The sequence below is a fragment of the Micropterus dolomieu genome, linkage group LG06 (genome assembly GCF_021292245.1).
Source record: "Micropterus dolomieu isolate WLL.071019.BEF.003 ecotype Adirondacks linkage group LG06, ASM2129224v1, whole genome shotgun sequence".
NCBI classification, from domain to species: Eukaryota; Metazoa; Chordata; class Actinopteri; order Centrarchiformes; family Centrarchidae; genus Micropterus; species Micropterus dolomieu.
The window spans coordinates 4,767,400-4,792,074 of record NC_060155.1 but is presented as its reverse complement, the minus strand read 5'-3'; the positions used below and the strand labels follow the sequence as shown (position 1 = coordinate 4,792,074).

At 40.7% G+C, this 24,675-nt stretch overlaps 1 protein-coding gene across 7 annotated transcripts in view; it reads right to left on the bottom strand.

The window, feature by feature from the left end:
* Positions 1-24,675, bottom strand: part of LOC123971976 (partitioning defective 3 homolog) — a 291,948-nt gene that overhangs the window by 124,767 nt on the left and 142,506 nt on the right. For all 7 annotated transcript variants that reach the window (XM_046051123.1, XM_046051122.1, XM_046051124.1 and 4 more), the window contains 6 exons: positions 22,103-22,291; positions 20,340-20,510; positions 15,736-15,883; positions 7,507-7,693; positions 6,271-6,422; positions 4,919-4,963 (listed from right to left, as the gene is read on the bottom strand). In XM_046051123.1, the coding sequence (XP_045907079.1) occupies positions 4,919-4,963; positions 6,271-6,422; positions 7,507-7,693; positions 15,736-15,883; positions 20,340-20,510; positions 22,103-22,291 (892 nt within the window). The remainder of the gene's footprint in view (positions 1-4,918; positions 4,964-6,270; positions 6,423-7,506; positions 7,694-15,735; positions 15,884-20,339; positions 20,511-22,102; positions 22,292-24,675) is intronic.

The window sequence follows — 24,675 nt, the reverse complement described above, 5'->3', positions numbered from 1 at the left end:
ACTTTGTCTCTCTCTTTCTTTCTTCATGAAGCCTAGAGTTGGCATCTTGGCCGTCGCCATCTTGTGACCGTATTTGGATGAGAGGCTGGAGCTGGGGAGGATACACATTGCTACGCCCGACAGATCTCTGTGGTAGCGACTTATCTATCAAAAGGTAGCCACGCGCTAATGAACACCCTGCGTCTATTTTACTTTAAAGGACCATAATCTACAAAATCAACAATATGCTGTGTGCCATCATGCTATGCAACAACACACCATATTTTAAAGTTGGTTAACGTTTGTTTCACCAAGAAGGAAACTGATTGACTGTGTGTAATTGTATTTGTGTGTGTACAAATTTCATTACAAGAGGTGACTCTGAATGAAAATAACCATCAGCAAAATAGGAGAAACATGACAGTTTAATTAAACTAAGATTATTTGAACAGTGGTGCGGGCATAATGTTTGTTCCCATATGGCACCTTTCACAGGCTGAGAATGTGTACAGTGCCAAATAAATGTAAGATAAGGTGAGGAGGTATGGCGGTAAATGGAAGAGTCCTAATCCCCTGGGTGGTGTCACTTTGGAACTACTGTAGCAGAAGGCTGCAAAATACACAAGGCCTGACAGATTAACATGGGCTGCCATGAGGGAGGAGAGAGAATCAAAGAGAAAGAGACAGAAAGGAAGGAGCGAGGGAGGAGGAGAAGAATAGCACACAGTTTGGAGTGAAAGGAGGGGTGAGAAAGGAAGGTGAAAGGAAAGACCAAAGGAAAGGACAAAACTGAAATTGAAGATATATATTATATTAATAGTAACTAGTAAAAAAAGAAACTATATATTTGTGATGTTTTTATAGATTTGATTCATCAGCCAGAGCAAAAGGTAGTGTGTTTGGTCACATTATGTTTACTGTACTGGCTGGTTTTTGTGATTTCAATAATTATTTAAAGCATCAAGCACTTGGCTTTCTTTAAATCAAAGTAAAATGCCCACACAGTCAATTAGGGTAAAATATATTGAAATTTATTCAAATGACCTGCCAGGGATGTCGAATAATTTCAAATAGCTAGTCTGGAAAAAAGCAAAAACTATTTAAGAAGCCGAGCTTCTTGTTTACAGTGAGACTGACCGCAAAAAGAAGGAAGACAGAGCAGAGAAAAAACAGAAATGGAATATTGAATACATGCAGAGTGAACAAGCTAGTGGGTTGGCGGCCTCCCATTCATTCTCATCAGTCTGTCCTGTTCCCTTAACGTCTCACTGAGAGCTGGGCAGATAGGCTTTTCACGCCGCACCCCCACTTTATTTAAAGGCTTTGCCCAGCGCCATTCTCTACAGTCACACTTCAACAGCAGACTTAAAAAAAAAAAAAATAAGGATAATTTACACTGTGTTGGAGATCTGACAAATGGCATTTTTTTTCTTCTTAAATAGACATTTTTGTGAACCACTGAAATGTGAAACAGTGTGCTCATCTTTTGTCTTTTTTGTTTAGATAAAACATGCTAAATTGCAATAATCAGGTCTGGCAACACACCTCACATACAGCGTCTGACAGAAATTTAAAAAGACAGCTAAATGGATTACTACAAATCTGGCAACCAGTCAGTCAGTTCTGAATAATCTGTGTCAGTGTGTTTGGACAGAGTGGCACTCCTACTTATCTGCAGATAAACATGATCCCACCAAGTTCAGCAGTGACAGGCTTACAATAACAAATACAGAGCTACCGTGTAGCAGCTGGAACAAGGAGAGGTCAGATTGGCGTTGACACCAGACTCACCTGGAACTGGCAAAAGCAGGGTTATTGATTCAGTCTGCATAAAGCAGATCACCTATCTTTTGATTTCTTTGCTTCTGTTATCTGTTATTCACTGTGTAGTGACAGAGCATACTAACTCAAGTTGGTTGTCCAAAATGGAGTATTTGGTGTCTGCAAAAGTCACATAAACACTACCAAATGAAAAGGTAGTTGGTAAGTTGGTAAACAACAGGTTGATCCACTGTCTTCCAAATGAAATCGTCACACCTTTCCAGTCAGCTGGTTTTTATTACTATACTGGGCTAGTTCTTGGAAAATGGCATCCACATGAGAGAATCTTGTTTGTCTAAAAATGTCTATTGGTCAGTATAATGATGATCATTGATTGGAGGTCAATCTCATGTGCCACTATATTGCTGCTTGACACTTTTAAGAGCCACTTCACACCCACTGAGCAACACTAATCCACAACACGATAACACTGAATTCCGTTTCAGGAACAGCAAATAATAAAACCCCAGGAAATATTCTCTACTTCCCCAAAAGAATATAAACGGACTCGTAATGTGAACTTTGAGGGGATCACCCACAGGACGCCTTCTCACGGGGATTTATGATGTATCAAAAAAGTTCGTGAAAGTCTGCATGAAGTTCTGGACACTGAACCGCAACAATCCTGCGCTGTCCTCCATCACTGAAGTGTCCTCGTCTAACATGTGGCGGCGGCCTGTGTCAATAAACTCCTCAGCCGATCACAGCTCAGGAGACGAGGGCTACTATATCCCGTCTCTCAGAGCTGTCACAGTCTTCGGTTTCAGCAGGACGGTTGTGTTTTGGCTTTGGTAAACGGACCATGGATCATTTATACTTACTGAAGAGTAAAGATTTTTTTAAAGTTGGTAAAGTGACACCAGGGGCCCCCCGAAGTGAAAATAAACCCCTGACACTTAAAAGACAAGGTGAAATCTATTAGCCCACAGCATTAGGGAATCTGAATGGGTATTAGATTACCCTGAGATCATTTCAGTGTAAAGGCAGATCACTGTAAAAACACTAAAGAACAATCTTTCATTTGCAGTGAAGGCAACTTGATTATCACCAGAAACAAGTGCTCTCACATCAGTTACAAGACCTCTTTCCATCTTTTCACACCTTTTCACATGTTATTGAGTCAAAGCTAATGCCACATCTACAAGTTACTGTAAAGTGCACCAAGATAGCTTCCTTCTTACACTCTCATCTTTGTGCTTCTCCTTCTCTACACGTCTTTCTTCAGCGGGATCTGTCCTTTTGTCCAAGTCCCTGATATAGAAGGCAGGCCTTCTATTCAGTCTTGGCGACAGAGAAAATACACAAGACATGACAATGACGGATGACTCCCTGTCAGCCCGCTGCCTTAACCAAGGACAGAGTGCTCTTTCTGCAAAACAATTAGTGCTACAGCTGCATCTGAGGCAAAAGGGAGAAAATCAAATCTGTAGTCACCCAACTGCTTTCACAACCATGTTCAGCTGCGACCTCAAACTGTGGCGAGGACTGCAAGTCTTTCCTCTGGAGACTGACAAATTTGTCTTGTCAAGTTCGCAAAACACCAAACACAGGGAACACTACATAAATGCATAAAGAGTCGAGCGTTATATAAACTTTCTGAAACATAATCTGCACGTTCGCCACTGAAATGCTATTTGTAGATCAATATGTGTAATGGTATGTCTGCCATAGCTGTTCCTCTACAATTTGTGTCTTGTCCTGTACCAGTTATGGATCGATTTTCTGCAAAGCCACAGTGACAGGTTGCAGTTCATTTAAAATTCTTGGGACAGAAACCTCTTCTAATTCTGTCTAAGTCTGCAGCTACAAGTGTTTCCCAGAGTATAATGTGCCATCAAATACAAACAATCCTGTTTATTTCTTATAATACAAAGAGAAAATGAAGAAAACAAGGACTGCAAAGGTGGATCTGAGATGGTATGAAGGACCTGGGACGAAGGGGTATAAATTGGCTTTAACGCTGTGAACAAAATAACTGAGTGCCTACACTGATGAAGTAAAATTGTGTTTCCTACATCTATATGTAAAATAGATGTCTTGCACTTTTTATTAATTAGAAAGGTTGCTGAAGGCAAAGCATTAATAAGTTAAAAACAGAGGAATGTTTTGCCTAGACTAAATCAATGGCAAATGTCATGTTTATTCACAAAAGTGTAACACTTGACAAGGGAACAATAACCTTTGTCGGAGCATTAGCCAGTCTGAAAATAGGCCTATATTGAAGACAGGGTTGTATTTCTAATTTTAATTGAATTTTGTCGTTGCGCTTTACAATACTCAAGTAAAAGGCATTCCCTTTTTTTATGATCTGCTCCTTTTATTTCCACAGCAAAATATTCCATCAGTACAACAACTTATTCCTGTCATACCTTCCACTTTGCGGCACAGAATTTCTCTTTGTGACATAAACTTCTGTTCTCGCGCACTAATTCATTCCAAATGGTGCTACTTTGCTTTTCGTGCGATCACTGTTAAGTTACAGTCAATGAAACGCTACTCTTCCTGCACAGGTATATAAAATGACAAAGCTGTTCAGAAGCTCATAGGGCGATGTGTCGGTGTCTTCGCATTTTCTTACTTGGCTTTTAATTTGAAACATGTGCAGGAAAGCGTTGAAATGTATTGATGGCAGCGTAATGTCACATAACAGCAAAACAACTGGGAAAAAAATTATGAATAAAAACAGTATTTCTCAGAGCAGCAGAGTGGTGAGTTTGACACGATTCTCTCGTTGGACTGAGTGCTGTGGATAAGTACATTATCAAATTTGCCATGAGAGCCATTCTAGTAGAGGAAACTTCAATTCTTCCAACCTTGCTCTGAACATTGTTCTCTGTTTTTACAACACCAGTTTTATTTGAGGATTTACAGTGCACAAGTCAGCAAATACTGTGCTAAATGTGATTGGATAGTAAAATATCATGTGGTATAGCGTTATAAAACAACAATACATCCTGGATAAATCAGCTCTCCTGGCGGCTTTTAATTGAACTTAAAGTCATATGCCACGTATATCCCTCAGTCCCAGGACTATAGATATGGATATGCACCTTGAGAACAAATGGTGGTTATGCTGGAGATGGTTTTCAATTCTACCTTTCAGTGTACCGGCCCTTACCTGTGTTGGTCTCGGGACGAGGGGTGAGGTTAATCTCGTCGGCTACTGTTAAAGGAAGGGGAAGGAAAGAGGGGAGGGATACAAACATTTGGGGTTCAGTTAGTGCTCATGACATTCCACATGCAACATCCAGGTAGCGCTGCAAACATCACAAAAGGCTTCATCTCAATTAGGATCGGACGTCATGCGAGACAAGGAGGCGGAGTGGGGGAGAAGGGAAATGAAAAGAGGGTTTGAGGATAGCAATCAGACTTGTTGTGATATCAACACGGCACAGAGCGGCAATCTGGTCGGGTAGATTAGATATGATTATAGAGAGTGTGAGCAGAGAGTCGGCTGCAGCCAAAGCAATCAGCGACTTTTCGAAGCCATTTCAAGGTGAATCAACACAGTGAAGTTCTTGACTTTGGCGAGAGATGCAAAGAGTCTGTTTTCATACAAAGAGGCAAGAGGGTGGAATACATTTAAATATAAGGAACGTGTCTGAAACATGGGGAGCGTGCAGGGCTATGTGCTCAAAGCTCCATGAAATCTGATTTTCTTAAGGTTTTACGGAGTTTAAAGTAGCTGAGGTGCACTGGGTTTATCAATTGACTCCATAGAAATATGAACACAAACCTTAAATTCTTAATTTTCCTAATGCAGTTAACCCAACACATCTTGTATTCTACGTTTGTTGGAGGGAGAAAAAAAAGGGACGTTTACCACTCAGCTTGGAAACTTTGTGATCCTGGCCTTCCCCCAGGAAAGACTGTATGTTATGGGTATGTATGCATGTATGTAAGTGGCCATGATTCATTTTATATTCACAACAACAATATAGGGCTGTGGAGAAAAAGTACTATACTAAATGCTTAACCTTAAACTGTTTCTTAAAAATTGCTGAACAGACAGGAAGGAAGGAAATGTGCCACAGATGTCACTGGCAGGCTAAGGAAGGACAAAATTACCTTTATGATATAATATCTTACCAAAATATTGTCCATGGTCAATATAGAACCATATTCATTAAATGTGTGATGTGAAGTACCTTAAATAATGGACTGTGCCTGTTGTTTAGCGCCAAATCCAATATTTTGTGGCTTTAATAATAATCTAATTTCACTATTACAGCTTTTCCTAAACTGGTATGGTAACTCCCACATGGCATGAACATGATAGAAAAATATAAATAACGAACAAGCTAACTAACTAACAATGTGAAACCTTAGGATAATCCCAGTGACTGAAAGCAGGTGGAGGTTTTCACACTCTACCTTCAGTCTCTGCTCTTTGTCAACATGTCTTATCTCCCTGAAATCTAATGAGCATCTCAAATTATGGAAGGAACACTAAGGTTTTGAAAGTTGTACCTAGATCCATGCTCTTGGACTTGCGTGTCTTGATGATCTCGAGCTGAGTTGCGTCTCCAAACTGCTTGGTGCGCTTCTCTGACATGCTCTGGCGTCCAAAGCCTTCCCTCTGGAAAGCGGCGTCTGGATGATTTTCATCTGGACTCAGGGAGCTGGAGGGAAGGTTGACGGGTGTGAGAGGGGCACAAGGTGAGATCGACTTTATTGATCAGGGAAAATTGTGTCACAGCACTAAGAGGAAGGACAAGAACACATGAATAGTACAGAAAACTAACATTTCCAGCATCTTCTATGTAAAGTATGAAGACTTAAAATAAAACAGGAAGAAAAAAAAGAAACAAGAAAAGTCACCAAAGTAGCATGGACAGTTGAATGAGGAGCAAAAGGTTTCAAGAAACTTTAAAGAACCTCTCTTCTTTGAACTCACGCAGTTCAAAGAAGGTGAACAAGAGATGGAGGGAATCTAGGAAAGAATTAGAAGAGTTGAAAAAGTGGTTAAAAAAGTAAAAGGAGGGGCCGGGCAATAAGAGGAGGCGGCAAGAAAAAAATGATGGTAAGACAGTATAGTGGGGGGCAATGAAGGTAGAACTGAGAGGAGTGTGTAATACTGAAAGAAAGGAGAAAGACAGAGCTTTAGATTAAAATAAAGTAAAGGAGCGGGTAAGAACGGCAAATAAATAATGAGAGGCGGCGAAAGAAAACAACTAAAGGGAGACCGACAAAGAGGAAAAAGCAAAAACGAAATGTAATATCTCATTTTGAGGCAAAAACAAAGTGTGTGAGTGGTGAGTTGAAGCAAAGTCCTAATAGGCAAGTCATGCCACTTGGCCGCCATTCTTGGCAACGCCTCCGGGCAGCTATTTCGGGCTAACAAGACCAGGCTCCTATCTGAATGAATGGGGAGAGACCCTTACGTCAGTGGAACCACACGATTGGCTGAAATACGTTTCCTGCTTTGGCTGTTAAAAGCAGACGATTGGCTTTCTAGCGGGAGGGGATAACCGCCATCTTTGCCGTTACGGGCTTTCCCCATAGAGTTGTATTGAGGATGTGATTGAGTGGTGTGTCTATAAAACGTCTCCGGTTGAAGTCAACAGTGGTGCTACGGTTCAAACAGCAATGAAATAAAAATTTATCTTAAAATACTAACTGCATTGAAAAATTGCATTATGTTTGACAAGCTGATGGTAAAGGAGGTACATAAGGCTCTGAGGTAGGAATAAAAGTTTTGCCTACCTTTCAATCTGACTGGGCAGCTCTTTGGCCCACGGCGGCGTCACATCAGCAGTGAAAGCCACATCGTCGTGGGAGCTGGATGATGACTGGTCAGAGAGGTGGGGTGGGAAGAGGGGCTGCCGGTCATCCTCTATGATCACAGTGTCATCCTGCGGCATGTTGACGGTCGGTGAGAGCTGATAGTTTCCTGGAGGAGACATTTTTAAAAATTCTTTTAATCTTTTCATTTATCCATAGAGAGTCAACTGTGTCTATCATGTGTTTCTTTAATGAGTTATCCTGTTCCTCCTACTCTGTACGCTGCCACGTGACCCCTCTACAATGTAGAGACAACAAATGGTTAATGTCACTTGTTCTTGTTCAATGTTCTTGTGTTAGTCGTTCAGAATCAAAGAGCAAAGGGCGTCTTTCTCAAGTCTAGTTTTGTCTGGTGCAAAACAATCATGTGGGAAGTCCATTATTCTAGAGACAAAAGGACCGATACAGATGCAATTAGAATAGATTCAACTGACCAGAACACAAGGGAGGCTGAGGATGTTACATTCTGAGTCTCTCTATTGGTCAAAGTCCCACTCTTGCTCGTCCTACAGTATGAAATTGTCCACACACACCTAAAAGCAACAGTTGATTGGATTTATGTGCTGTGGGAACAAATGATTTGAAAAAATAAACGAACTGCCATTATCAAATATTAAAAATATTGGGAAAACAAACAAAACAAGCCAAGGTGAATTTAATAAAAATATTTTATTTATTAAATTAATAATTATTTATATTTTTCAGGATATAAACGGCATGTGTCTTTTGTGCACAGATTTTCTGTGCAAATCAAAAAGGTTTTTGGACATAAAAGACACAGCTAGCCCGGTCCTTTCCACGGCTCAACGTATGATTTTAGAGGGAGATGCATACATTCATGGTGAAGCCATTTCTTTATAAAAACTGTTTTTCTATCTGCCCAGCACTTGTGTGTTCTGGTTGCCTGGCAACTTCATGGCGACGGCGAGGCTTCAGGAAGTCTGGTTCTGTCGTGCCAAGAAATAGTTACAGCACCAATCTCACTGCAAAACCACACCACCACACCTCAGGTACTGGTAGATGTATTTTTGAACTTTGGACAAAAGCTATCGGTTTCTGCTTCTAGTCTTTACACTAAACTAATCACCTAGCTCCAGTTCCACATTTAAAGTTTATTTCTTTGGTATTTCTGCTTTATTGATAGTGAAAAGAGACAGGAAGGTTAGAGAACAGAGACTGTGGATGGCATTCAGCTAGGGCTGAAACGATTTATCAAGGAATTTGATTAATTAAATACTAAAAAAAACATCCATGCTTAATTTAATCCATATAACTATGCAGCGCACAGTTTTGCACGGACAGTACTTTTGCACAATGCGCTTAAGCTGTGGGCAAGTGAAGTCGACGTGATTTGATGGCGCTGTTTGCAAAGTGGAGGAAGAGAGAGAAAATAACAAGTGACGAAGAAGAGACGGCGCAGAGAAAAAGACAGAAAGTGTCCAAAGTATGGGATCATTTCAAGCTAAAAGAAAACTCTGTACAGTGTGTCTGCAGTATAACAGAACTAGCCTACCGCAACAGCACAATGCTTCAGCATCTGTGCATAAAGCATCCAGTCTACACACAGAGCGGACCAAAAACGAGGTGCAAGCTTAATAAAATCACATTTGGAGTGTATCTAAGAGGTGCATTTTAATTTGCTTCATCAATAATGAATCCCCCCACAGCTGCTGATTACTCTACACAAGGACTATAATTACTGTTGAATGATGTGCAATGTGCATCTACATATGCATAAAAAAACAGATTGAACAGTTTTATAGTAAGACTATGGTCTGACAAAATAACGCTTATTTCTTTCAGCTCCCAGGAGGATAATAGAAAAACTATATCATCTACCTGGGTATAAGCTTAGAAAAAGCTGGTCACTTCCCCAGCTCTCTGCACAACACCCTCAGGAACGCATTTATTTGCGACAACAGACTGCTGTATCAAGGGTAAGACTGCAGTAAATGTTTAATGGGCCAACTAGAAAAAAATTAAAATACAGGGTAACTTTTTAAACCACAAAACATATTTTGAAGTTTAAAAGCAGAGTGAAACTGCTCCTGGCTAATCAGCTTATACCAAGTAGAGTTTGGCAGCAGGCACAATGGTGTTCCTATGTCAAAACACTATGATTAATTCAAGCTGTGCCCTCGCAAATAAAGATAAAAACTTGTGCCTGTGCTGAGGCGAAAAAAATAAATAGTCCCCTTTCTCCTCCTCTGAAAAGCAAGGCTTAAAAACTCCCATTGATATGCAGCGCATGACTTTGTCTTTAATCTGTATTTTGATATTGGGAGCGGGGGGGGTCTCCTCGCCATCAAAAGAAGGGCAGCTTCCATGCTTCATAAAAGCCTTGTGTGCTGAGCTTAGGGAGACGGTTTTTGTCTTTAGAAAGTGTTTGGGCTTTAAAGACTGAGACCTGGAGGTCTGAGCCAGGCCTGCTGTTGGTTTCTCAAAACCGAGCACCAAGGGGACCAATGTGTTACTGGGTGCTGCTGCTTCCAGCCAGCGTGGGTGAATGACCTGATGTAAATGGAGATGAATAGAGAAGGAAAGGGGGGTCTAGGTGGCGTGACAGCCTGAGTTTGTGGGCATGCGTGTGTGTAAAGGTTATTTAAAAAGTCACTGTTCTTTCACTGTAACTTTCCTTAAATAATAAGAAGCAACAAGGTCAAACTCTATTGAAATTAACTCCTAAATGTACCATTTTTAAACCTTGTTCTGGAAAAAATACTAGATACAATAGTAATGTGGCTACCAGTGATGAAATAATCTCATTGATTTCTAGCACAGAAATGTACTTTTAAATTAGTAGTGTAGAAGACATTTTCACGCGTGAACAATTATTCGGCAACTTGTATTCCTCAGGATTAATTTTAATGTTGAACAAACAATTCTCTCAGTAAATCCAAAATATAACTAAACCTCAAACCTGAATTTTTAACTAAGGAAAAGTGACTTGTCTTGTTCAGGAAAATATATACGAGTGTGCAAGTTATAAGGAAACTATTAGTGTCCAGAATTATTAGGCAACTAAATTACCAAAACAATTTTGATCAAATTACTTGTTTATTCTCATGTTTTGGAGCAAGTGTAACAACACTAAATGCCAATTAAATAACATTGTTGGCCTTCTTTTCAGTAACTGCCATGAGCCTTCCATCTATGGCGTCTGTCAGTTTTCTTCACCTGTTCACCATCAACTTTCCCTAAAGCAGTCGTGTTTCAGCCCTCCTGACCTTGGCCATGTCCCTGCGCACTGGCATCTTGTACTTCAGGACACTTTTTTGGCCATTTCCTCAGGAGGTTAAATGTTTTCGATGTTGACTAAGACAATTATGTGTTAGTTCCATAAGTGCTTTATTGAATCTGTTCCTACTTTTTCTATGATTGCGTGGTATGGAAACCTGAACATTAGGGACAAAAACAAAAACCCTGTGCAGTAACCTTGCTAAATCGTCTCAGGTAACATCATATTTAGAGATTGTTTTAGGTTTGTAATGTGCGCCTATTTATAGTGTATTGTATGTACTGGTTACATTTTATTTTATTTTATTTTTGTGTGTGTATCTTTTGTGTATTTGTGCTGTTTATTCTGATATCCTTGAATGTTTTATCTTGTGCCCTGACTGCAAGTCAAGTTTCCCACTTGGGATAATAATAAATGAACTGAACTTGGACAGAAAGTTTTGCAGGACAGCCAGGCTGCTTTGAAGGTAGGGAGAATAAATTCTGCCACGGATGGACTTTTTTGCTGGCAGGCATTCTTTTTGAAGATGACAACAGAGAAAAGTATCGACATTCTATTTCTAAAAATGAACTAATAAAAGTATGCAAGAATGGGTCCGTATGTTTGTAAATCAGTGTGTTGGACAGTAGCTGCAAAAGTGTGTGGGAGCATGCCCTTACTGCATTAACTACAACTGTTACAGTGGTTTCACTGTGTGTGCGCGTGCGTGTCTGCTACTTCAGCCCCCTCCTGCTGTGTGTGTTTGTTATTTGCTGTGAATTTGGAAGTCCGGGTGAGTCCTCTAGCACAGCATGCCCACTTTTCTCTCTCAGACCACACACATACGCGCACTTCTTATACACACATACACAAACACACGCACGTGCACTCGCAGAACCACTTAATCCCATTTCCCTAAGCAGTCCAATGCACGACACTGAGAATCCCATCAATGTCACAGTTTGAATCACTGCAATACAATCAACTGGCAGCTACTGAGTAGAAAACCAATGAATCTGTCAACTCACTAGCCTGGTAAAAAAAAAAGAGGAAAAAAGCCTCTTTGTTTCAGTGCCAGAACCCGAGGGCAGCCATCCGCCGGCAACAATAGCACTGCCATGTGGACGGAGCGCACACCCATCACCTGAGAATCAAACCAATAAACACACATTATCTTTCCCAGTGGCTGTAATAATTTCTGACTGAGCTGCAGTGGAACAATAGGTGGCATTTCTTTTGGGATTCTCTGAGAGGCTATTACTATTAGATGCCTTTTGTGCAAAACTACAGAACACTTGGGGGTAACAGTGGCAATGGCCAGGAGGGAAGAAGGGTTGTAGAAAAGATTTTGTAGATGAAAATGGAGATAGCAAGAGGTGAAAATAACACGGGGTGAAAGACATGCAGGAGTTTTTTTCCCCCTCTTTTCATTTTGTCTTGTCTCGGTCAATTTGCATAATTAGTAAGAAGGTTATTGCCAGGGGTGCTGGGCCTTGAAAGCTATTGGCCTGAAGGAATAATTAAGTTGCTCTCTTATCCCTGGGATCTTCAGAGTGCAAAAAAGCCAGCAAGTGATCTAACAGTGTGCACGGGCCAAAACGCTAGCTGATATGTTCTGAATGTGAATGATGTTGTCTTCTAGGAAAGCCTACTGCAAGATTTATGCATTGTGGCACCCTTCCGATGAGAAAACAGAATTATTCCAAGCAACTGTGAAAGACCCCCCAGCAGTCACACACACACACAATTTTATTTATTCAAGGGAGGTTTGCTGAGCACGCAAAGCTCTGGTTTGTATTCACACACGTTCACATCTGGGAGCTGCCAAGTGCATCTACAGTCTTCTACTGTTGGCTTCTGAGCAGTTGCACTGCAGCAGCGGAGAGCTGGGAGTCTGCTTTTCCAGACCATTCTACAGTATTTAAAGTAGTCATGACACAACTGTCAATCACCACATTTATGTTAATCCACAGGAAGGAACTACAAGTGGCAACAATAAATTAGCTTGTGCATTCACCTACGGTGATTCTGGACCACACAATTTAAAAGTTACAGATCCTTTGGCTTGTCTGTCATTATAAACTATATCTATAATTTTGTCAGTGTTGTAATTTTACGTTTGTCTACTGTGTACGTCTATTGCATGCCTGTCTGTCATGGAAGATGGTATAAGGATAGAGGGTGTGGTATGCTGTACACATATTGTGCAAATAAAAATGGCAGTGCATTTTTAAAACTTGCCAGATTGTATTTTAAAAAGAGTCCGTGGCATCAAGCAGAGTTGACCAGCTTCACCCCTAAGCCTGCTGGCCTCTATCCTCCATGCTGAACACAGAGTGGCAAATTAAACAGTTCAAATAAAGCTTTAATCCTTCCGCTACATCTCCAATATCACTATGACACAAAACTACAGAGTAATGTTCTCAAAGAATGTCCTGCTTTCATATCTCGAGGTCAGGCCAAGCACATGGGAAGTTTTACTACCCACTTGATTTGGACTGATTCTGAAACAACATGGGAGGAAGAATATTTTATATGACAAATTAGGGTTAAAATTCCCCCTTGGGTGGTCAGACAAAACACCCCACCAGGCTGATTAAGTTTTTAATGAGCAAGGAAATGTCTCATGTGTCTGTGATAGTTAGTAATTATACAGTGCACATCCCTCCAGAGGCTAAGCTCGGAGGTTTCCTGCCTCTGGTGTCCCATCTTGTTGAGGTTAGGTGAGATATTAGAAGAAACAGGCCACTCTAGGCACCCTGACATCTAATTCCCATGCTTAGTCTTGTCGATTTGAGGCGAAAACGCAAAAACTCAGGGTATTTGATGGGTCAGGGGGCACACACAGTGTTTTTTTAAATCCTCAGAGGATGAGGTTTGGATGTCGCTAAACACTGTGACAGCACTGACATGAGGTCATTCAAAGGGAGCCCCTCTATGTTGTATAATCCTTCCCGTTCTTGTTAAGGTTGAGGATCGTATACTGCTCCACATTTTGGACAACATTTCATTTTATTTAAGAGGAGATTGGGGGCAAGAGAGGGACAAATACCAATAACAACTTTGTATTTATTCTATGATATTTCTTTAGTCCTTCCTGTTTTGTCCTTCACTTTATCCTTCTTCAGTCCTACTGCATGTGTGTGTTTTGATCTTTTTCTTATCTTTTGCTGGAAATTTTACAATTTTATTCTAATTCTGTCCTCTTCATTGGCTTAAAGAAAAAATACATGTACCAGCACTGCATGTTTATTCCCAAATTCTTATTTTTTGTCTTTTACTACAGATAATTACAACACGGGACTACCGTTTTTGTTAGGGATGTCCCGATCAAATGTTTTTCGTCCTGATCCATGAAATTAAATTAAATAAATACCAGATGTAGCCTTCTAATTTTGGTACACCTTATTTTTCACGAGCTACGTGATCCAAATACTGAAAGTTCGGATTCAAAACTATTAAGTTGATCAGCTTAAAATATTGATATAACATAAATGTTCTTATTTGCCCTTCTCCTTTCTATTAATCTGCAAATTGCGTTTTCAAGCCACAGTTCAAAATTCACTTTTATTCTCCAGCTTTCAGTTGCTGTTCCTACTGCACGGCTGGAAATGTCCATATACTGGCAGCACCATGCTGGTTCGCAATGATTTCATGTATTTGCTGACTTTATACAGCACTTTGATCAACTCGTGCTGTTATAAAAGCACTGGGGCTGTAGATACAGACATCAGCTCGCCTGGTCGGTTTAGAGACAATGATCTTGTTTGCCACCGTTGAGCAGACAACTGCTGTATCTTCTGCATATCTGCCTTGTGCTTTCACTTCCGACCCTGTACGCTCATTATAAGCCCTCATTGTTTGTTAAGCATGGATGAACCCAGCTACAGTGGCAGCCTCCTGGAACTTCACCCATTAACACTTCCTCTGTCAGTCATAACTCACAACTTTGTTTTTTTTTTGTTTACACTAACAACAGTTTCAATGTCAACCAATTTGCATGAAAGGAAAACAGAGTTCACACTTTCACATTATGTTGCATTGATTAATGAGGTAAAGTTGGTAGGAGGAGATAATTAAAAATAAGATTAAAAGTTGGTGTGCCAACTCTTCCTCTTACCTTAATTTACATTTAAGGTATTTTGTGAATGTTTTTTTCTGGACTGACTATTCATAATAATTCAGGTGTTATTTTAGTATCCTTTAAATCACATGGATAATTTTGGTCTTTTCAAAAAATGCAAAGTAAATAAACAACTGCAGAAGACAAAAGGTACAAAGACAGTTGGGTCATTTTGTACTTGAATTAACTTTACACAGGCGAGCTGAGCAGTTTCACCATCTGGTGTACAGAAGAATTTCTTTTGACGTCCATCAATCGTTCAAGCGCTACACACATGCATTCCTGTACAGATGTGTGCAGAGCTCTCACTCATGAATACACCCATAAAACCAACACCCCCCAAAAAAAGAATCAATCACTTGCAGGGCGTCTGTGGCAACAAATTGTCCAGGAGATTTTTTCCATCTCTGTCTCTCTCTCCCTGACATTTTCCGAGACATTAGAAGCCACCCAGTCTTGACAGGAACTTAGACCAGATGGCACAATTAGCAGATATTCTGTGTTGACAAAACCTGGCAGATTAGTCTATAGAATCTACCAGGAAAACACACTTAACACTAACAGAAGGGACATGTAAACGCTACCACATAGTACAATTCTTAAATGGCAGCGTATGTATAATTGTTTGGAATCCTTACTGATATTCACCAAATCAACAATACCAGTCTTAGCATTGGAACACAGCAAAGGCATCAGACTGAGATCCACCTCAGAATGCACATAAACCTCAACCAGGGAGTAAACGCTATAATCAGTAACAACTGGAGCAGCACAACAAGCCAAAGAGACAGAACTGATGTGTCAGTCTTACCTATTGTGCGAGGCATCATGCCTTGCCGTGGCATCAAGTTGTCATCGAGGCCCTCCAGGCCACCGTACAAAGAGTGGGAGATTCGGCGCTCGTGATCGTCCAGAGAGGTGTTCAAAGTCTGAGGTCCCAGCGGGCTCCCTGGTGCCTCCTAATTGAGGAGAGGAGGTGATAGAATAATTATTAAATAAAAGTAAAGTAAAAAAGAAGTAAATAAGAAGGTTTGATCGCTCCTTCTTTGGCTGTATACTCTACGGTTTATTCTCTCCGATTATGCTCCTAAACCTGTGTAGATTTTACAGACTTCTGAAGCCTGTAAGAAGCAGAGGCCAGAGAGACCAGTTGAACCATTTGCGAAGCGCGTTGAGAAGGCACAGGCCTTTGTGTTGATAAAGACTTAATAATCCTTTGTACTAGTCATTAATTAACACACTGCACATCTTGTCTAAGATACAGCACAGTCCAAACTGGAACATGATCCAGAAAGGAACTAGTCATGCCAACATTTGCTCAACAGTAATGGACGAGCACGAGGGCAGCTATCCATGCTAATGCTAGAAGTGTGATAACCAGGATAAATGAGCATGGATTTCCAATAGGCAGTTAAGCCACAGGCTGTTAGCGAGCTAGTGTTCCCCCATGCGGGATGTTTAGCTTACGAGCATCTTGACATTTCCCTCAGGACCTATGATGACATTCTTGTTTGCTGGAAAAAATAGACCATTTGCCGGCCTTGTCACCCATCCACGGCCTGAGAAGGTGCGTGTGTGTCTTTGCACCCGTTGTTTGTCCATTGGATAGTTGACTGTATTGATTTGCTATTGTTTCTGCATTTATTGCTGAAGGTGATGACGGCTCTTGCCATAAACACAACCATCATTGCTGGCTCACATAACTAGGGAAACACTATCACACTCCAGTTAATACTGGAGCTAAATTATCCCGATCAATGACTAAAACTAGGTAGGCTTGGATTCGATTTTGGCAGAAGGTCTTTGCACGATGATCCTCTCAGTTCACTAAATGGTTTGGTACCCCAATAACCACAGCCGACCAGATTCTGAGGTAAACAGACAAGTCCAGTTTACAGGAGAATATACATGCCCAACTCTGCTAGCTGTGTGAAGTGTAATGTAAAGTGGATTTCAGACTAGAAGGCGGCTTGTTTAAATCTCCAGACTTGAAATGCTGGCCTAGCAGCTTGTCTACCTACCTGCCTGCCTGCCTGCCTGCTTACACTCTACCAGGGCTGGACAGGAACAAAAAAATCAGCCCTGGCATTTTTGGATAAGGTGGCCCACCAAAATCGGTCAGACGCCCCTCAACAATACTCCATCCTTCTATTTAAGGGCTCAGATTAGGGGTGTGATGAAACACTTAGCCTATGAGATGTAATATTGCACAAGATTGGGGCCATGACAACAAGACAAGAATATATTTTAATAGGCCTACTATTTAGGAAAAAAACCAAAAATCAATGAAATCGTTGGGGGGGGGGGGGGGTCTGTGTCATTTATTAAAAATGTCAGCCCACCAGATGCCAGATTACCAGTCCAGCCCAGCACTCTACCCATGCAGATAATGATCTGTTTTGGATGTAAAATTGCGCACTGTAAAGTTCACATAAATGTATAAAGTGGTGTATAAAGTATAACATTACTTTCTAATATGTAGTGGAGTAGAAGTATAAAGTAGGGTAAAATGGAAATACTCCTGTAAGATACAAATGTAAATGCTCTGTATTTGTATAGCTTTCTAGTCTTTTCGACCACTCAAAGCGCTTTTACACTACATCTGCATTCACCAGTCATACACACATTCATACACTGTCTAAGTGCTCAAATGGAAACTAACATTCACACTCATTCATACACCACAATTCGGGGTTCAGTATCTTGCCCAAGGATACTTGCAACCAGGGGGAGCCAGGGATTGAACCGCTGACCTCCCGATTAACGGCCAACCCGCTCTACCACCTGAGCCACCGCCCCGGTGTACTTAAGTAAATGTACTTAGTTACGATGTGCAAGGCACTCCTGTAGAAAACAGTACAGCTTCTAGCTTACTCACTAATATAAATGGGATCAGATTTCATAGGATTTTATAATCAACTGCTGGTGAAAGTTATTTTCACTTAATTACTGGACAAATGAAATGGCTTGGATCACAGCTAACACAACCAATCGAACCTATACACAGGGATACCACAAATCTTTCACGGAAACAAACTAATTTCTAAGGTCACCATGTGGCGCGGCGACCGTTGGCATGCGGCTGCTCCTGACTTTAAACGAGATGGTTAATGAATTGGGTCGGCTGAGGGCCCGAGGTGAAAAGCCTCAGTAACAGCCGAGGGGATTTGCCATACTGACGGTGCATCGACAAATCACACTACAGCTCATTGCATATTCAGGTTGATAATCGAGCTCCGGGACAGTCTTGATCCCATCAGGTGCCAGCGGTGATGAGGAAGTCCGCTGCTCTGGGTTCGCTGTGTTTCTGTTGGGATGCGGGAAGGAACGAGAGCAGTTGGGCTTGTGATTTATGCAACGGCAAATATTTGAGATTGATTTGAGATTGGTTGTCAAGGGATGGACAAAGTAAATAAAGGATTATTTGTTCCAATATGTCAGTATGAGAATGACAGTACGTCAAACTCAGCAACAGTTTTCATCCTATCGTCATTAGGTATTTGATTTGAACTGATATTTGATGGACCGCAGGTTATTTGGTATTAAAGTGACTCTATAGGGACTTTCTAAATCAGTCTCTTTGAGTGTATTAAATTGTTGCTTTCCTTCTCTCTGAGTGACTTGGACACTATTTCTTATAAATAGTCAGACACTTGGACAGCCTCAGGCCATGCCTCCAGCTCTGCATGTGAAGCAAAGACTGACGAGATTCCCAGTGCTAGAGTTTTATTCATCCACCATGCTGTCTGTGAAGCCTCACTGCCTTTGCACGACCGCACTGCACACATACACACAGGGTATCTGTTTGCAAACGAACGCACAGAAAGATCCTTGAAAATAAATGCATACAGGCATAAGCAGGATGTACAAAAGCACAGACTACACACTCATATACACATACGTGCGCAGACACAAAGACGTGTGCGTACGCAGAGACACACAAACACAAAACACACCTCCAGGCTTAGCCTCTGCTTTCAATTACCAGACGGGCCGAGGGGAAATCAAAACTTTTGACACACCAGGTTGGAAAAGGAGAGCAGGGAAGCCAGGCAGTGCCAGAGGCGTACACATGCACACAGACGTGCTCGCACGTACACAGACACACAGCAGTGGTGCACATTGACTCAGCCTCGGCTTTCAAGCAGGCGACAGGCCAAGGTGTACAGAGAATGTAAAAACATGACATTGAGGGGTGGAAAAAAGTTGAGAAGCTCTGTTCGCAGCAATGTTTTTGGGGTTTTTTTTTCCTCAGGGAGGTGAGCCTGTGCGGGAACGGGTTAGCAAACTACAATGACTTAAATGCTTACTTTAATTTCATTAAAAACAATTCATTGCTGCTCAGTAGGGTAATCCCCAATGGCTTGCTTTAGGGTTGTATTGTATATTTATCACAGAAACGGTCTTACTGAAGTGGTGCCTAATGATACCATGTCCACACAAGTGTCGTTATTTAGGACAACAGCGTCCGATGAGTTCAGGCTTATTTGTTTTTTAAAATCAGGAAAAGACACAGACACTATAATTACAACCACTTTGATCTGAAAAAGTATCACAAACAAGACACATTTTTTATCATTTGAGCAAAGTTATCAATATCCCATCTGTGATGACCATACTAGTAAAGGTGTCTATTAAATGGTCACAAGCCTTGCAGGCTGAAAATGAAAACTTCTGGTCAAGGAAAATCTGAGCAGCAACTGTGAATGAAAGCATTTCCCCATTTACTCAATGACAAATGTTGATATGTCCTTGTGTAGTGTGTTTACTCCCCAATTTTTCCACTGGAATTGCTTAGGGGTCAACAGTCAACACTGTAGTAATGCAGCTGTAATGTGCGACTCTGAAGTGTGAACATGTGAAACTCAAGTGTGAGGCAGGCTGCTGCTGCTAAAGGTCATGTGTGCTCAGTCAGGGTAAATTAAAGAATAAATCATTATGTTTACATGGACAAAACTCCTATACTAACCTCGTTCAAAATAAGACCACAATTTGATTAAGAAGTTACAACAGTACTAAAAAATTAGTTCAACTTGGGTTTTATTTACATCAATCAATGTTTTACTTATTGTTAAGTTTTGACACAGCTTTGCTATGGAGTTAGGCTAGCCAACATTAGCAGTCAATTTGGCAGTGCTAATTGTCTGCAAAATAGTTTTTTGATCATGCAGCCTCCAACTCCAAGACATTACTGAGTTTAGGTGATCAAAAAAAAAAAAAAGATAGAGTACTGTAGAAATCTACCTAATGTTGATATATTGCATTCATTGTATTTGATATTTGTCACCAACTTTATCCTTATCAGATATATATCCATCATGTTGTCCCTACTCAACTAAAAACAGTTGCCATTGCCAAAAATGACAGCCACACACCCTTGTCTTAATCCAATCCATCTTTCATCTTGTTCCATACCTGATTTCCTTTGGCCACTCGTCTGGCCACAATGAGCTGGATCATCCCACGTTTGTTGCCTTCCGTTGACATGGATTTGCGCAGCGTCTCCATGGCGTCATGGTTGGTTTTGCCCAATAGCGACTCTCCATTGACAGCTATCAACTGGTCATTCACTCGAAGCCGCCCGTCCTATCGGCGGACAAGAAATCACGGTCAGTTATCAGTTATGGTTTCATGTTTAAACTCTTACTAGCACAGAAAAAGTGGAGATTGTATTTTTCCATCTACCAAATACTGAATGCTCTGATCAATGAAAAACAGTCATATCTCCCATTTAATTACAATCCTTTTCTAATCAGACTAACAGTCTCGCTCACATGATCTAATCTCTAACAAAGAAGTGTGATTTTAAGTCAACTATTACATTCTGTCAACACAAGTATGTTGGAATGAAAAACAATCAAGTTGAAAGACTATTGAAACTAACTGCAGCAAATCACCACAGATAGCAACAGAAAACAGGGCAATGCTTTTCTTCATAGTTGCTGAGGAACAGAAAAGTCTTTTTACTTCAGTTTCCCTGCCAAGGGTATACAGCAGAAGGATTTCAAATCGTGAGGTAAAAAACTGAGACTGATGTATCCAGTTTGTTGAATGACTTCCCTCTATTCTGTGTCTTTCTAACAGACTGTTTGCAAATATTAGAAAGTAATATATAATGCCTTCTATGACCTTTTAAGTGTGTGTGTGTGCAGGTTCTGGGTTTATCTTGAACAGGTGAGAGCAGCAGCTCACAATAAAGGTAGGTACTGCACACGGGGTTAGACAGAGTATTTATATTTTAAATAATTGTGGCTATAAAAATGAAAATAAACAAGAAAAAAATGTTTGTTGATAGACCATATATAGTCTGTTTAACAAGTAACTGAACAGCAGGGCTGACTTCTCTGCTTGGAAGCTTCAGAAGTAAGTATTGCTACACCTTTAACTACACCCAGTCACAATGTCCTGACCCCACCCTGGTTTACACTTTACATTACTGCAGCCAGACAAGAGGTTAAATCACTTGATAAAAGAGAAACTATTCACTAATTTATATTACATACAGATTTCTGGAATTATATCACCGTCCCTATAGCTGCTAGCTAACAGCTAACCATCTTCTTTGGTGTGGTATGCTGGAGTAACAGCATCACAACGCCAGACTTAACAGACTGATTAAGAAGGCCAGTTCTGTCCTGGGATGCTCGCTCGAGCTTTCATCCATGTTGGAGACCTCGTTCCACACCCTTCATGAGTCACTATCATCACTGAGCAGCTCCTTCAGTGGCAGGCTGATAACTCCTCGCTGTGTGAAGGAGAGATTCAGAAGATCTTTTCTTCCTGCAGCTGTGAAACTTTATAATCAGCACTGTTAAGCAGTATACAGTAACCTCAACTCAGAGACTGAGTGAAATCTATGCACAACGTCACTTTGCATTGGAATTTGTTTTTATCTTTTTAAAGTCTCCAGGAGACAAGCATACCAAAATGCATAAAGTCACTTGCACTGTTTCAATTTAATTTTTTTACACATATAATTTGTTTTATATGTGTAAAAATATAGTTTTTAATTATTAATTATTTAGTATTATGTTTAATATCACTTTACTCCGTGCTATCCACTTGCTGTTGTAATGTTGAACATTTCTCACCTGTGAGACAAATAAAGGCTGATCGTTTAATCCTTTCTTTTAAATGTCCACTGAAACCCCTTTTAATTCCAACAGAAGGTATCGTACCTTGCAGGCTGCCCCTCCATTAATAATCGATTTGACGAAGATGCCCAGGTCAGCGTGGTTCTCCTTGGAGCGATTACCTTTGACACTCACACCCAACCCAGCTGAACCTGAGTCACTGAGGGGGATCTCAAAGGTCAGGAACTCTCTGGTCCCGTCTGGAGTCAGGACCAAGTCGTCCTCCTCTGTCTTCTGTAAGAAGGGGAACAAAGAAGGAGTGACACAGATTTAGAGTCTAGACTTCAAAAATTCTTCAAACAAAACAAGCCCGATGTGCCTTAAATCAAAATAAATACCATAATCAGTAACTCGACCAGCATCAACAGCAGAACTACATCTGCATAGTCATTGAAATACAGTTTCAAAAAACATACACCAGAATGCATATTTAACTATACAAAGCAAAACTATTTCTGAGTTTATTCCATTGTAAAACAATCACACATAGGCCCCTTCAGCCTTGCCATCCTTGCACTTTGTTTCTGCGGGTTAGCCAAAGGGCCAAAGTTAAAAGGACATTCATTTGGCCACTTGAGGTTAATGAAAAGTACTTGCATATAAATTGCATTGCAGTCAGATAGCAGGGAGGTAAATCAGAGTGCAAGCTCATTAGCTACATCAGATAGATTAGTGTTAAACAGACCAGCACTCCTAACTGGTAAATCAGGTATTTAGTATAAGCAGGCAGAGACTTGTATAATCAAGGCACCATGCTCTGGTTCATCAATACTAAAGCATGTAGGGGGTTCTTTAAAACCTTTAGGATCCAGCCCATGCAAGTGTTCCATGTTTGTACATCTGTCAGCACATTTTTATTTGCCGGTTACATGATATTATTAGTGATTGTGATGGTGTTTAAAGAGGTGGTATTCTGCTCATTTTCAGGTTCAAAATCCTATTTAGGGGTTGTACCAGAACAGGTTTACATAGTTTAATTTTCAAAAAACACCATATTTTTTGTCATACTGCACATTGCTATGGAGTGATTCATCTTGCCTCTACATGATCTTTGTTGGGAGTTGTGCATGCACAGTTCCTATTTAAGGACTACTAGCCAATCAGCTTCGGTTCAGCTGTAGGCAACATGGACTGGAGCAAGAGTTTCAGAGTGGTGAGTTATTAATGTGCTGCAGCTCACTGTTTTTCCCCTCTTGTTTTTGAGGGCGTGTCGGAGTAGCCGCTTGACAAGCGTTATGAGGCGCATTTAGCTTTCATTCCTGTGATGTCACAAGGATGAAAGGAAAACGGCTGGACTCCAAGCGAGCTGTTTCAGGCAGTTCAGAGCGGAGTTTTCTATGGGAGATGGGAACTCACTTTGGGCTTTTTCACTTTGAAAACCTATTACATGCACAAAAAAGGTATATAACGCAATAAAGGTGAGGGGAAAAAGCCAAAAAACACAATACCACCTCTTTAAATTGAAAATTATTTGAAAATTATTACCACAATCTACTCGTTTGAAATAATTATAGTGCAGACAGTATTTTATATTCTCTTAGAAAAATCCATAAAATAATTTATTATTTTATCTTTTTCTTATTATTGTGCAGTCCTGGTGAATTAAATCTAAAGCCTGATTTTGGACCTACGCTGTATATACTGTAATGCTTTAATGAAACACAAATTGAAAATATGAACAACTGTCACAAAGGTGGTTAATTCTCTTTTTATAATAAATGTGCCATTGTTTTCATCCCAAGTTGGCAAACAATTGTCAATGGCTATAACATAACACAGTCCTAAACTTATTTCAGCACTCATTCACTCACATTGTAATCTTCTAATCAAATAGTGAACACACTTAAAATGTCCTCACTTCAAAGCACTAAAACTCAGAGTTTTGAAAAAAGGATTCAGACAGAAGCACAAACACTACCTAAAGAATAAATTCGACATGCCATGCACCTGGATCGTGATGCCAAGTGCGTCAAACTGGCAGTAAACTTCTCAGTAACCCTGCATGAACACAGCAGCCTAATTGACATGCTGAGTGCTCGCTCTCTCTCTTCCCCTCCACAACAGGTGCTTCTCTCACTCTTTCTCTACATTCATTCTCACTCTCTCTTCCAGCTCAACAATAAAAAGCTATTCTCTCTCGGTTGTTATTTGACAGCTGTCCTCTGAATAGATGGGTGCGTGCACGCTCACGCCTGGCAATTATTGTGCACGCCTAATGAATTCAATCATCGGGCTCGGTGTCAGCATGTCATTAGCTCCCTTTGTTTGCTAAGAGAGAGATGGAATTGCTCTGGGTGGAATGGAGGGGAGAGACAGAGGGATGGAGGGCGAGTCAAAGTGGGGAAGGAGGTGGGGGGAGAGACAGAAGGAGGAGGAGAAGGGCGAAACAAGGATGCATGGAGTAAGAAGGAAAGGGAGGGAACAGAAGGAAGGAATGAAGGAGGAAGATAGAGGAAAAGCAAGCCTGAGGAGCACTGTCAGGGTGTAAGCATGTCTGAGAAAGAAAAATAAATGCTACCTGGAATACCTTTGAGATAAAATCAAAAACAAAGCAGAAAGCAGGAAAACAACAATTTGATATTAGACCCAACATATGAGAAGTGCTGAGAAATAATAAC